We start from the raw sequence: 13,949 nt of genomic DNA, 5'->3' as shown, positions 1-13,949 counted from the left end.
AACCAATCGTTCAGATTTACTATTTCATTGTTGAAGATATTTCTCAAAAAGGTGTGGAAAGGACAGCAAGAGATGTTCCCAACATATTCTCTGCATTCATTTCCTCTGGTTCAGCTAGATCTAAAATTACATTTTGGTGAATAGAATTTTATTAGTTTTTATATGTATATATATATATATATGCAATCAGGTGTTAGATGTTAGTTGTTAGGTGTAAGGTGTTAAGTGTTGTAGGTTTAAATTCTGTATTATGTTGCAAGGGACCAGCACCACACAAGACTTAATTGTTCTTTCTTGCTGGTTCCTCATTCGTATATAATTTGTATTTTATGTTTATCTTTTGTTATGTTATTTGATTTGTACGTTCTTTACCTTTACCTATCTGTAAATATCAATGTTATAATCATGTATGTTTTTATATGACGAATGAAATAAAATGAATTAAATTAAAAAAGAATCTTTTATTTTATTCTCCCATCGAGTCTCCCACCATCTTTCCAAACGTTCTCACTTCCTCACTTTCAGGTAGTGACTCGATAAGAAGAAGAAGGTCACGTTTCTCTCCATCTAGCTCATTCTCGATATACGCACAACGGAAATATCAATAGCCATTGTTCACTCTCATTTTCATTGACCAACAATGCTGAATAGATATCAAGAGTAGTTTCCAAATTCTTCGCACATTTTCTCTTTATATCTTACATCATGTTGTTTTGATTGATATTTTTAACTTCTTGCATATTATCTCTTCAAAGACAGGAGTCTGTGTCTCTGTGATACGAGTCAATGCCCTTCGTCTTCAGGCTCTAAACATACAATATATCAGTTCACTTTCTTCCTTCATTTCCCCAGACTTCCACTTTATCTCTCTTCATCACTTTGGGAATATTCCTGCTCACATTCCATTCACTTCTGCATCACATTTCTTTCCATCTAACTCAATATCCCAATTTGCAAGCATGATTAATTCGACTTAAACTTGCTATATACACAGTAACGAAATTAAAAGAAAAAAAATTATACTGATGTTTGTTTATAAAATGGATATGCTAATGATTGGGTGTAGCCATTTTCATACTGATGATATACTGCATCAGACAGCAGAGTCACACAGGACATCATTATAATTTTATATCACACGTTTTGTACCACAGTTTTACTGAAAATTCGACCAGATTTAATATTTCAAAGAACGCTCACAAAGAGTAATGACAGCGAATTTTACCACTTACTATTATTTCTATAAAATAATAATACTATACATTATTATTGATCAAATAATGTACAACATATCCAAAACGTATTATGTATTTGATACGATTGTGAATCCTACTTTATAACATTTAAAAAAATTGATTAAAATGAAGGTAAGGCCAGTACCCAAGTAACATATTTATTTAAATAAACTGACTTTAAGAAGAACTGTTGCTTCGATAAATTCTTACGATGAAAAAACAGTTCTGTTTTTCTTACTTACAAAGCTGCTATAGTTAGTAGTTACATTGCACATTACAATACTGCATTGCTTCAAGATGCTTTGTCCAATCAGACAATAACCCATTTCCATTCAGGCTTCATTTTCTATTTAACGATTCATTCTAACATTAAATTTGAAGGATAATAAATGAAGTCATTGAACTGCTAGAAGAATTTACATGGACAGCTCAATTATTTGTATATCTCTTGATGAGCAACGTAACTTGATTTTGACAGACTTCAAACAATTTGGGAACAAATATTTTTCTTAAAAACTTGAATTTCATCACAGAGTATAATATGGGGCAATTCCACGGTAACGGAAGAACACTCAGACAAGATTTTTGAACTTCAGGTTCATACTAAAAGAACTGTTTTATTAGTATAAGATGTGAAACAGTACAGATATAATACCTATATAAGTGCCTTTAATTCTCCCCCAAAAAATTGTCATTATAGTTAAGTAGTTTAAGAATGTGCATATTAATTATCTCGGTAATGGAAGGACATAAAAATGGACATGGTTTTTCCAGTTAATTAGTTTTTATCCAAACTCTGTGAAGTTGATGAAGCTTTCCACTTGACTGAAACACATTTTGTTCCCCATAGTTTAATACATACTAATAAAACAGTTCTTTTAGTATGAACCTGAAGTTCAAAAATCTTGTCTGAGTGTCCTTCCGTTACCGTGGAATTGCCCCATAGTGATATTTGTCAGCAGTATTTCAATGTTTTAGTTTAGGTAGCTAACTTATACCTAGTTACATTTTACCTTTGCCCGCATACCACTGCAATAAAACATAGTAAAGACTACTGAGTGACACAAAGAACTTACATCCACTAGAAAACATTATGCCTCTAGTACTAATTTGAAAAATATTTGAATAGCAGCGCTTTATTTAAATTTAAAAAAATGCTTTGTGAGTCCATGTAGTTAAAAATTTCCAATGAATAGCAGTATAACATATATATATTCAATAACACAAATGCCAAATAGACAAAAGAATGTGCCCTTTTACATTCAACTCACAAGAAGCCATATAAAAAAACATTTAAAAATTAGTTTAACCCTCTCAAAAGAAGAAAAAAAATAACGCATACAAAACAATTTTGTAACATAATATAAAAAGTCATCTTTCTCCTCCACCATTTTCTATATGTTATCAATTTTCATATGAATATAAAACAAATGTTCTGATCATGGCAAGGATGTGAGTTATAGAGAAAAAAAGGGGGGGGGGGGGAGAGTGGATTGACACCCCTATTTTTTTCACTCATTTAACAATGTTATGGTACATGTAACTCCTCAACAAATAGATTTTGGCTAGTAACCCACTGTATTTCAACATCATGTCTTAAAGGGATCGTTTAACAATGTTAAATCTGAGATACACGGCCCTACCTGTTATCAGTGTCTGTGATATGGTGTAATATTGAAGCCCTAAATGATCAAGAAGTGCCTCAAAAAAGTAAAAATCATTGAGTGACCGGTTTTACCATACTCGTTTTCCCCAATAGACTGTAGTGTTATGAAAACCGTCAGGCAAACGGTTTTCAAAATTTGTAATTCCAATCATAAATATCTTGATAATCAGACAGGCGATCGGCTTGTAAAGGTCATGGGGTTCCTGACTGACCTAAAGGTTTATAATTATCATTGCATCATGAGCTAAATCCGGAATTTTGTTTCTGAATCTGAGACAAAGTTACCAAATCCCTTTAATGCTTATGAATTACAAGCACCCCCGGATCTAGGCACACATTACATTTCTTTTTTAAATTCTTAAAATACAGCAGTTGGTATTGGTATTTTACAAACTTTTCTTTATACCTCTCTAATGGAATAAATGGGTATTCAAGAATGATGAAATACAACCCAAATAAAATATCACACATGTAAATGAAATACAACCCAAATAAAATATCACACATGTAAATGAATTTCATGAGTACATGTATTACAAAATACAAACTCAAATTGAAATAGGAATGGAAATCATGAGTACTGTGAATTATTTTTCTTTTCAGCTTAAATATTTCTTTCAGTTTCAGTTACATGCATATAATACCACTGGCAATTTCACCATTACATTTTTTATTGTCATACAGATGAGCTTAAAACAAATACCTCTACCTACTACACGTAGTACCAATAACCTGCAAGTTCACAATCTACATGTACATGTACATGTATTCCGCTTTAAGATACTGGTAATCTGAAATGTGTCACAAAATGAATACCTTGCCTATAGGCTAGAATACAGAAGAAAACAGCATGCACCAACCATGTAATTTGCATGTACATGTACAAGAAGATAGAATCTTTAGATACAAGATTATTCAGAAAGTATACATGTAAGTCAGAAAACAGCCAGAATCACCCAGCATCGGTAAAGTGATCTTTGATCATAGCAGACCTAGACAGAAAACCTTCTGCGCAGCATTAGAAGGCTTTGAACTCACATACTAGTACATTTACTTGTTATACATTAGAAATCTGGCATGTAACCCTCTTTTGGCTCTCAACAGGTAAAATCGAAGTTATGCAATATCAACAGATTATCATAAAGTGACAAATGAGATTTCACATGCTCAAACTTTCTACATTCAGCAATTTAGCATTTGGCAAGCTTGGAAAGGAAAGTACTGAAGTAAAAGAAGGGAAATACAATTAACAAAAGAGCAGATTCTACAGAAAGAGTTGTTCTTTGATGTAAATATACATGTACATGAAGGTGTACATGCAGTCAATCTGTTTGAAGTACAAAATCATATACATTTAATTTAGATGGGATGATGCCTAAATCATTGTTTTAGATTTTAAGCATTCAAAGGGCAAACCTAGGGTATTTTCTTCTATACGTTAATGGCTGCATCTGAATTCTAACTACTGGTATTTTTTTTTAAGTAGATGGCAATATTTAAGCTTTGATCAGATCAATAAGAAAGAAATGGGTAATTTGGTCAGTTTCCATTATTATTGGCAATGTAAATGTACAGGTATAGGATACGACAGCAATAGACCAAACACTTGTCCTACATACATAATATATTTTCGTCACCATCTCTGAACAATGAAAGAAAACACATTCATGCAGGCCTGCACTAAGGCCTAATTCAAGTACATGTGTTGTGTACTTTCATTTACAAAAATAAAATCTGGCTAGAAAAGTAGAAATTATCATTTCAAATGATGAAAAACAAATAAAGTTAATAAACGTGCAAGCAAGGAAGCTCATTTTGAATGACCCTGCAAAATGTTATTTTCTTTAACTGTAAACCTCAACAATTGATCCAATCCTAGTCCTACACAGAGGGCAGCTCCGTGATAGTATGTCTGCATTGCTTACTATCTTGTCAGCGCAGGGTAGACAGACACAAAGGTGTCGGCAGGGCAAGAAGAGCGTATCCTTTACCGCATCCAGACACACCACGCATGTCTTTCTTTCTTGTTCCTTGCTTAATCTGTGTTTAAGGTCACTCATGGTGCTTTCTATTGGGTTGTTTCCTCCAGAGGGCTCACCTGATGGGGTGAAAGGTCGTGATCGTAACAAATATGGTGAGTGCAGAGTGTGTATGGGCCTACTAGGACCAGGCTGGTCCCCTTCTCCTACTAAACCAACTGGCAAATCCTGGCCAGCACCAGTGTTTCCATTCTCTTCATTCCGATCTTGAAGTTCCACTCTTTGCTGACCTTGAGGGCGAATGTCATGGTGAAGGTGGCCTTCAGGTCTCACCGGCTCCCTTTCAATCGCATGGGGTAGATAATGTGTGAAGCTTTTTACAAATCGAATGAGATCTTGGAAGATATTTCTGTCGTGCTGCCTAGTCATGTTGATGGTGACCCACACAAGGGTGACACAGAGAGCAAGAGCTAAGAGGGCACCCCAATTCTTTACCATGAACGAACTTATTGACAAATAACTTTCTGCCGCACTATAAAAAAATGCACTGAGCGTTTGGCTGATGCAGTCTATCACTGTGATACAAAATGTGGCAATATCAGTCAACGTGTTCATAATATAATAAAGACCATTTGCGATACTGCTGATGCTGGAGTAAACAATTTCAATCAGATCTTCAAAAATCCTCACAGAAGAATCTACTATAGCCTTAAAAAATCTCACACAGAAGTACAATCCTTCAAGAATACTCTTGGTGCATGCGTTAAAGATGGCAATGGGGTAGGTCACTACAGTGATGAAGTACTCAAAGATTACGTTACAAACACCCAGCACAGATCCCTGCATCTCACTTCCAACACTGTGCAGGACATGTACAGTGTTTGCTTTGGCTTTGTTTACATCGTTGTAGGTGGTTTCAAGTTGTGAGGTGATGACATCCACAAGCTGGGTAGAGTGGAAGACAAGTAAATCAAACAATTTAGTCCAAACACTGATGAATGCCAGTCCTAGATTCTTGAAGATGGCTGTCAACATCTCCAAACCGTTTGCTAGTGTCACCCAAAACCAGGACGTAAATGCCTGGCTAGCATTGCTCACCAGGTTCCGAACAAGTTCTAGCAGATAATTTCCCAGATGAAAACTCTTCACAGGCAACTCTGCAAGGAACTCGATGCTGGACACAAATGCATTCCCAATAGTTATCGCTACTTGTACTGACAGCCCCCATAGTTGGACAAAGCCCCTATAAAGAGTTGTCACAAGCTTATAATTAAAGTCTATGATGAGCAAGATTCCGTAAAATAGTTGTGTGCATAACCACAGGAGGTTATCGATGTACGATAGGAGAATAGAAAATGAGTTGGCCATCTTTACATCAAATCAGTTCATCTTCTGACCTTGGTTGCTCAGATGGCTATATGATCTGCACAAGAAAAAAGAGAAAAGCTAGCCATTAGAACATGAAGATGTACATGTATAGTTAGGTACTCCAGCAAAGCATAGAGAGTCATAGACCGAATTTTTCTGTCTCTTTGTTCGTTAGCCTCTGATTTGGGTAGGGTTGGCTCTCTCTAAAGAGAGGGCCGTCTCCCTACCCAAATAAGAGAGAGAGCCGATCCCCTACCCAAATAAGAGAGAGCCGACCCTATCCAAATCAGAGGCTAACAAACAAAAGAGACAGAAAAATTCGTTCTAAGAGAGTCAATGCTAATGTGTATTGACCTCTAGCACTACACTACATTTTAATAGGCAGCATTTGCACACATGAATAGTCAATACACTCATTATACATCAATGCACACAATGATGCAGTAGATCTAGACTTACAATTTGAATTTTTAAATTTTTCTTTCTAACATCGTTAAGTTGAAAAAATTGTATTTTAGATCTACTGCTATTTGTCACTAAAGTACCGGTTTTTAGTGAAATCAGTTAAGTTTTGTACAGTAGTGTTTAAAATGTTAAGAATCAATAGCACAGCTTTTACTACACAGCCAGGATAGTGATGCTCCTATGTGTGCCTTGGCCTTGCTCCCCTGACCTGCAGGCACTCTTGGCCTTGGTCAGGCTACAAGTTACCCATGCACGGGGGAGCGTTGGCGTAGCGAAGATTCGACCATTCGTTCGAGCTGGAGTGGCGTCAGCGGACGACGCGACCTGGCCTAGCTAACTGAAGTAAAACGCTGTTTAACTTTCTTCTAGTTTATCACTCTCATTAAAAACATGCAAAGCAGGTCTAATGTTTGAAATTGAAATAATAATTAATATGAAACAGTGGCTTACCGCAACTTCCTCCGAACTTCCTAAAGGCTAAACAAGGCTTTTCCGTTTTCGGGGATTTGTTATTACATGTAGCAATCCCAGCGCGGAGGGCGCTAGCTAGCGCTTAGCTCAAAGAGATTCGATCATACATGTCCTCCGTAGGAGGACATACTGTGGCTTAGCTCGTCAAAAAAGAAGAAAGAAAAGAAGAACAAAACTTACATGGCCTAAATTATCAAGTTTGGACGAGTCAGTTGTTCAGCTAGGCGGTGGATCCGGGGGTACAGTCCCAACTTTTACAAGTACCCCTAAAATGCCCCCTTTTAACTCAGAATCTGAGTATAAGAGCCCCTTTTTTTTTTATTTCTATAGGCACCCTTTCTACATTCCTGTGAGTGCCTTGTATTACGTACCCCTGTTTGATATAAGTGCCCCTTTGTTGACAACTGCCCCTATCCAAATCAGAGAGGTACCCATTTTAATTTAACAAGTGCCTTTTTCTTTTGAAATGAGTGCTAAATCTCACCTCTGATAATTGCCCCCTTTTCTTTTTTGATAAGTGCCCTTTTCCTTCTGAAAAATACCCGTTTTTTATTTTTTTTTAAATAAACGCCCCTTCTGACTAAATCTCATAAGTGCCCCTTACCGAGCCTGTTTCCATATCTGATAATTGCCTCTTTTCAAATCTTATAGATGTCCCTTATATTTTAACACTGGCCTATTTTCTTTTATATGCCCTCTGATTCAGTTCTTATAATCACTTCTTTCATCTCCGATGAGTGTCCTGATTTAATTTTGAGAGATGTCCTCTTTAATTCTGTAACAAGTGCCCCTTATCCTTTCTAATTAGGGCCACTGTCCTTCTGAAAACTTCCAAAATCCTTCGTTATAAGTGCCCCTTTGCCGTTCTCATTAGTGCTTTTTTTTTCATCTCTGGCGAGTGCCCCAATCAGGTGCGAGAAAATAACCCCTTTTCACCTCTGATAATTCCAGTTTTTACTTTGACATGTGATCTTTTCCTTTAGATATGTGCCCCCTTTTCCTTTCACCGTGAAATGTGCCTCTAATCTAAAGCGGCTAAGAGCAATTTTTTCTTTAATTTCAAAAGCCGGCTCTTTCACATTTATAGTGGATAGCATTATGTTTCTTATTAATGCTCTTTTGACTGGCTTTCATGATTAGATTGGGTTTAAAACTCCATCAGGATCGGGTATTACGAATCTTAATATTTTGGTCGCCCGCATATAAATATTGATACCATCACATCCAACTGCAAAGTATGATGCATTAGTAGTATTTTGGACCATTTAAAGAGAGAATTAATCATTTAAATCATCCCTGATAATGTGATAACGAGTATATACAAGCCCGAACAAGCTTTTTTTGAGGGGGGGGGGGGGGTTCTAGGTTTGCCAACTTTGAGCCAGGATTGCTAGTGGGACATTGCGAGCAGGGGCGTCGCTAGACCTTTTTCAGTGGGGGGGGGGGGGGGGGGGGGTAGAGGCCATCGATTAACGACAAAACTAGCCACCAATTACTGACAATTGTCCCAAATGTCTACAAATTTAACATTATAAACCCGGGGCCGAAGGCTAAAATATTTTCCTATAGTAGGTAATTTTCCTGGACGACGTAAATATACAATTTATTCCATCTTAGTCAGTATCGTAGGGGGGGGGGGGGGGGGTAGTGAGCACACGAAGCATTCGAATCTCTTAAAGAGCGCGCTCCCTAGGTGGTGGGTGAAGGAGGGGGGAGTCCCCCTCTCGCGCAAAGCGCGGAAGCTTTGACGTTTCCTTACATTATAGAGACAGAAGGCGTTTAATTCGTTGTAGCTACTTGCGCCCTCTGTATAGCAAAAAATGCATAATCGGTTCCTGTTGGTCCCCCATGATCCCCCTTTTCTTTCTGTTCAGTGACCTCAGGCGCGGATCCAGGATTTCTTAGGGGAGGGGGCCCAACTTTTTTTTTTTTTGCTCCCGAAAATTTGAAAATCGCGCTGGCAGAAAAGTCGCCCAGTTAGGGGGGGGGGGGGGGGGGGGGGGGGGTAGTGAGCACATTTTTTTTTTGGTCGTCGAAAATTTAAAAATTTGCACCCCCCCCCAAAAAAAAGGTAAAAATTACGTGTTTTTACACGATTTTTTCTCAAGGGCGGCCCCCACCCCCTTGATCCGCCACTGAGTGACCTTGCGGGGTGGTGTAATCCACCTGGCCAAACTAGTGTAGACGGGCTTTAATACTAATTATCTGAATTCAGTTCCCCACCCCCTACCCCAGCGAATTAACGCGGAAGGTTTGATGTTTCCTTTAAGTTATTAGAGAAAGAAGGCGATTCGTTATACAGTTTGTACTAGTTTGTACGGGCCTGATATACCAACGTTTAAAAATGATATATTTTCACTTTGAGGTTTCCCTTTATTGTTGGTGCCCCCCCCCCACTTTGAAAGACGCTCTGCCGCCCATGGGTTGTTCAGATAACAACGATTTCAGTTAAAGCCTACTTGCACTAGTTTGGCCTGGAGGGATCAGATCTCCCTGCATGGTCACCAACAGGTGATTATCTCATCAAATCAGCTTTCATTTAACATAAGAAAAAGGGGACCATGGGGGACCAATGGTCACCGATTAGGCATGTTTGCTATATAGAGGACGCAAGTGCTATATAAGTAGTGCAGAGGGGCTTTAACATCAATTTAAACCTCCACTGTTCAAGTACATTGTAGTATCAAATTATCAATAACCTTCTTTGCATAATATCGATTTTTGATTATGTTAAAGACAGCGAGAATAGCATAAAATGAAAGGCAGTTGGGCAGTTTTGTAATATAACTAAATTAAATGCAAATTTATTTGTTAAGTGCCTAGTTACAAATTATTTCATTCACCTACCGGTATTCTTATTTCAATAGTCAAAATGTGAATTGCATACATTACATGTTGGTAAGTAGGACAAGCCATAATGTTTGTAATAGGGCGTCACTGAACTCATACTCACCAGATACCGGTAATATAATGCCTCTAGTGCTAATTCTTCTGATGAATACTTTGAACTTTTATTTTATCACAAGATGATTTGTGGGTTTATGTATAGATGAAACATATGAATAGCAGTATAATATTCAATTTTCAAAATATATATAATATAACACAAATGCCAACTGCCATAGAGACAAAAGAACTTGCAATTTGCATTGAACTTAGAAGTAGTAGCCATATTTCAAAAAATATTTAAACAAAGTTTAATCCTCTCCAAAGAAAAAAAAAAGTCTTTAACACATGAACACAATTTTATAACATTTCAATATGAAAAGTCATCTTTCTAGTCCACCATTTGATAAATGTATCTATTTTCACATGAATATAAAACAAATGTTCTGATCATGGCAAGGATGTGAGATATAGAGGAAAGGGGGGGGGGGGTGGATTGACAATTTGACATCCCCATTTGTTCACTCATTGAAGAATGTTATGGTAAACCCTCAAGCAATATATTTTGGCTAGTAACCCACTCTATTTTAACATCATGTCTAGATGGTAATGAACTAAAAGCACCTTCGGATCTAGGCAAACATTACATGATCTTTCAAATTCTGAAAGCCCATCTGCACGAGTTAGGCCAGGAGGGATTAGACCTCCATGCATGGTCACTGACAGTTGGTTATCTCATCAAATCAGTTCTCAATTAACATTACAAAGGGGGGATCATGGGGGACCAACGGTCACCGATTAGGTATTGCCTTATAAGGACTTCATATGTACAGTAGCAGTCCACTATGTTGACGTGCAAATCTAAAAGTCCCTATTAACTGTTATATAGAGGACCAAGTAGCTATAAGTAGTGCAGTGGGGCTTTAAATTCACCTGCTCCACAAAGATTGGATCTTTGAGCCCTCACCCTGCATCTGTAAAGACAATGCTCTTTCATCACAGCGGACCTACCGTAGTCACAACACCATCTACCAAGCATTAAGGCTTCAGTGAACTTTAAGATAAAGTTGAGTTCTGGTCATGTGATTGCATTGTGAAAGAAACGGTGTGAAATCTATCAGAAAAGGTTGATCATCTAGTATATAAGTATTCGTGTGTATTGCAAGGTTCTGGAATTATCAAAATGATAAGAAATTTGGCCAAATCTTGGCAAAGTTACAAGCACTGTACACAGAATGATGTATATAGGACTACACGAGCACATGGCGAAAAAAACCTACCCCGGATTTTTACGATGTTTCATGTCATATTTAGAATATGAAGGCATTTGAAGAGCCATACTTTTCAGGGAACATGTTTAATCTGATGTTCTTCCACCCTTGCATAATAAGAATGATAACGCTCACAAATTATTTTTCACCTCTTCCCAGAACTCAACCTTCTCTTTAACATACATGTATACTTTACATTGAATTCTTGCTTGTAACCCTCTTCTGGATCTAAACAGGCAAAATGCAAGTTACGCCACAGTAAACGATCACATGATTAACATAAAGTGAGAACTCACACGTGTGCTCAAAACCTTACAAATTCAGCAATTTGACATTTGGCAAGCTAGGAAAGGAAAGTACTGAATTTCAAGGAGGGAAATACAATGTATAATTAATTAACAATAGAGCAGATTCCACAGAAAGTGGTTGTTCTTTGGTACTACCGGTATGTACAAAAATCGAATGCATTTAATTTAAGGTAGACTTATATATTCTGGGGTGATGCCTAAATCATCGTCTCAGGTTAAAAGTATTCAAAGGGCAAGGCTACATGTAGGGTATCTTGTTCTAAAGATAAGTTAAGTACTGGTTGCATCTTAATTCTAACTATTTTTCTGTTTATTATATCGAGTTGATACTTTCATGTACAAATGTAGCATTAATTACTTAAGCTTGGATCATACCAATGTGAAGGAAACAGTCAATTTTGACCTTATATATTTTCTTCACCATCTCTGAACAATGAAAGAAAGCACATTCATGTAGGCCTGCACTAAGGCCTAATTCAAGTACATGTGTTGTGTACTTTCATTTACAAAAATAAAATCTTTCTAGAAATTATCATTTCAAATGATAACAATCAAATAAACGTGCAAGCAAGGAAGCTCATTTTGAATGATCCTGCAAAATGTTTTTTTCTTTAACTGTAAACCTGAAAAATTGATCCAATCTTAGTCCTACACAGAGGGCAGTTCCGTGAGAGAATTTTTTCATTGCTCATTATTTTGTCAGCGCAGGGTAGACAGACACAAAGGTGTCGGCAGGGTACAAAGGCCGTATCCTTGACCGCATCCTGACACACCACGCATAGATGTTTTTCCTCTTCCTCGATTAATCTGTTTTCAAGGTCACTTATGGTGCTTTTTACCGATTTGTTTTCGCCAGAGGGTTCACCTGATGAAGTGAAGTGCAGAGGGTGTATGGTCCTACCAGTGTTTCCACTCTCTTCATCGCCTTCATTCCGATCTTGAAGTTCCACTTGTTGCTGACCTTGAGGGTGAATGTTATGTTGAAGGTGGCCTTCGGGTCTCACCTGCTCCCTGTCGATCTCATGGGGTAGATATGTGTGAAGCTGTTTACAATTTGAGTGAGATCTTTAAGGATGTTTTGGATATTTCTCATGTTGATGAAGACCCACACCAGGGTAATAAAGAGAGTCAGAGCTAAGAGGGCGCCCCAATTCTTTATGATGAACGAACTAATTGACGAATATCCTTCTGCAGCGCTTTCAAAAACGGCACCAACAGTTTGGCCGAGGTAGTCTATCACTGTGATTAAAAATGTGGGGATTTCTTTCAACGTGTTTATAATAATATAATAAAGACCATTTGCAATATTGCTGATGTTGGAGCAAACAATTTTAATCAGATCTTCAAAAACCCTCACAAAAGAATCTACTATAGCCTTCAAAAAGCTCACACAGTAGAAGACAAGTAAATCAAACAGTTGAGTCCAAACACTGAAGAATGCCAGTCCCAGATTCTTGAAGATGGCTGTCAACTTCTCCAAACTGTTTGCTAGGGTCGCCCAAAACCAGGACATACATGCCTGGGCTGCATCGTTCATCAGGTTCAGAACAAGTTCAAAACAGGTTCTTTCCCAGATGAAAACTTCTCACAGGCAACTCTGGAAGGAACTCGATAATGAACACAAACGCATTCCCAATATGTACTGACAGCCTCCATAGTTGGACAAAGCCCTTAAAAAGAGCCGTCAAAACCTTGTAAATAAAATCTATGATAGACACGATCATGTAAATTAGTTGTGTACAAAACCACCAGAGGTCATCGATGTACGGTAGGAGAACAGAAAACGAGTTGGCCATCTTAAAGTCAATATCAGTTCATCTCCTGACCTTGGTTGCTCAGATGGCTTTATGATCTGCACAAGAAAAGAGAGAAAAGCTAGCCATGAGAACATGAAGATGTACATTTAGGGTGTAGTAATAAAAGATCATTATCATCAAATCATGGTACAACACATGTTTTATAATGAACCTCCAGATATTTGAGGAAAGAAAGGATGTATGCCAAAAGTTTGTACTTCTTAGCGCTGATGGGAATGTGTGTACATGTAACTATAGTTTACAACTAAATTATTCATACCCTTACCAAATTTTGTAATTTTGTAACTATTTAAAACAATTATTTATCCCAATTGGGCCAATTTATACTTCTTGAGAATGTGAGATAAAGCTTACTAACATCTAAAAGTACTCAACAGAGGCCCTAATTCAACCTATCATTCTTGAGTTACGAAAAACACAAAAAACAATGAAATTCCTTGGGGTATGAATAATTTAGTTGTATTTTAAAGGTAATACAAAGTT

At 37.4% G+C, this 13,949-nt stretch overlaps 1 protein-coding gene across 1 annotated transcript; it reads right to left on the bottom strand.

The window, feature by feature from the left end:
• Positions 1-4,216: 4,216 nt before the first annotated feature.
• Positions 4,217-7,200, bottom strand: LOC105445642. The gene is made up of 2 exons (XM_011681430.2): positions 7,164-7,200; positions 4,217-6,303 (listed from the first exon to the last, which is right to left on the bottom strand). The coding sequence occupies exon 2, from the start codon at positions 6,246-6,248 to the stop codon at positions 4,746-4,748; it is 1,503 nt and encodes a 500-aa protein (XP_011679732.2). The 5' UTR covers positions 6,249-6,303; positions 7,164-7,200; the 3' UTR covers positions 4,217-4,745.
• Between the last annotated feature and the right edge of the window lie 6,749 nt (positions 7,201-13,949).

This window comes from Strongylocentrotus purpuratus, unplaced genomic scaffold (genome assembly GCF_000002235.5).
Source record: "Strongylocentrotus purpuratus isolate Spur 01 unplaced genomic scaffold, Spur_5.0 spur5_scaffold_4, whole genome shotgun sequence".
NCBI classification, from domain to species: domain Eukaryota; kingdom Metazoa; phylum Echinodermata; class Echinoidea; order Camarodonta; family Strongylocentrotidae; genus Strongylocentrotus; species Strongylocentrotus purpuratus.
The sequence above is the reverse complement of the archived record's forward strand: the minus strand, read 5'-3'. Positions and strand labels throughout refer to the sequence as shown.

What these genes read in the sequence shown, in the direction of transcription:
- LOC105445642 (XM_011681430.2), bottom strand. Translation starts at nt 6,248, where the DNA reads ATGGCCAACTCATTTTCTATTCTCCTATCGTACATCGATAACCTCCTG.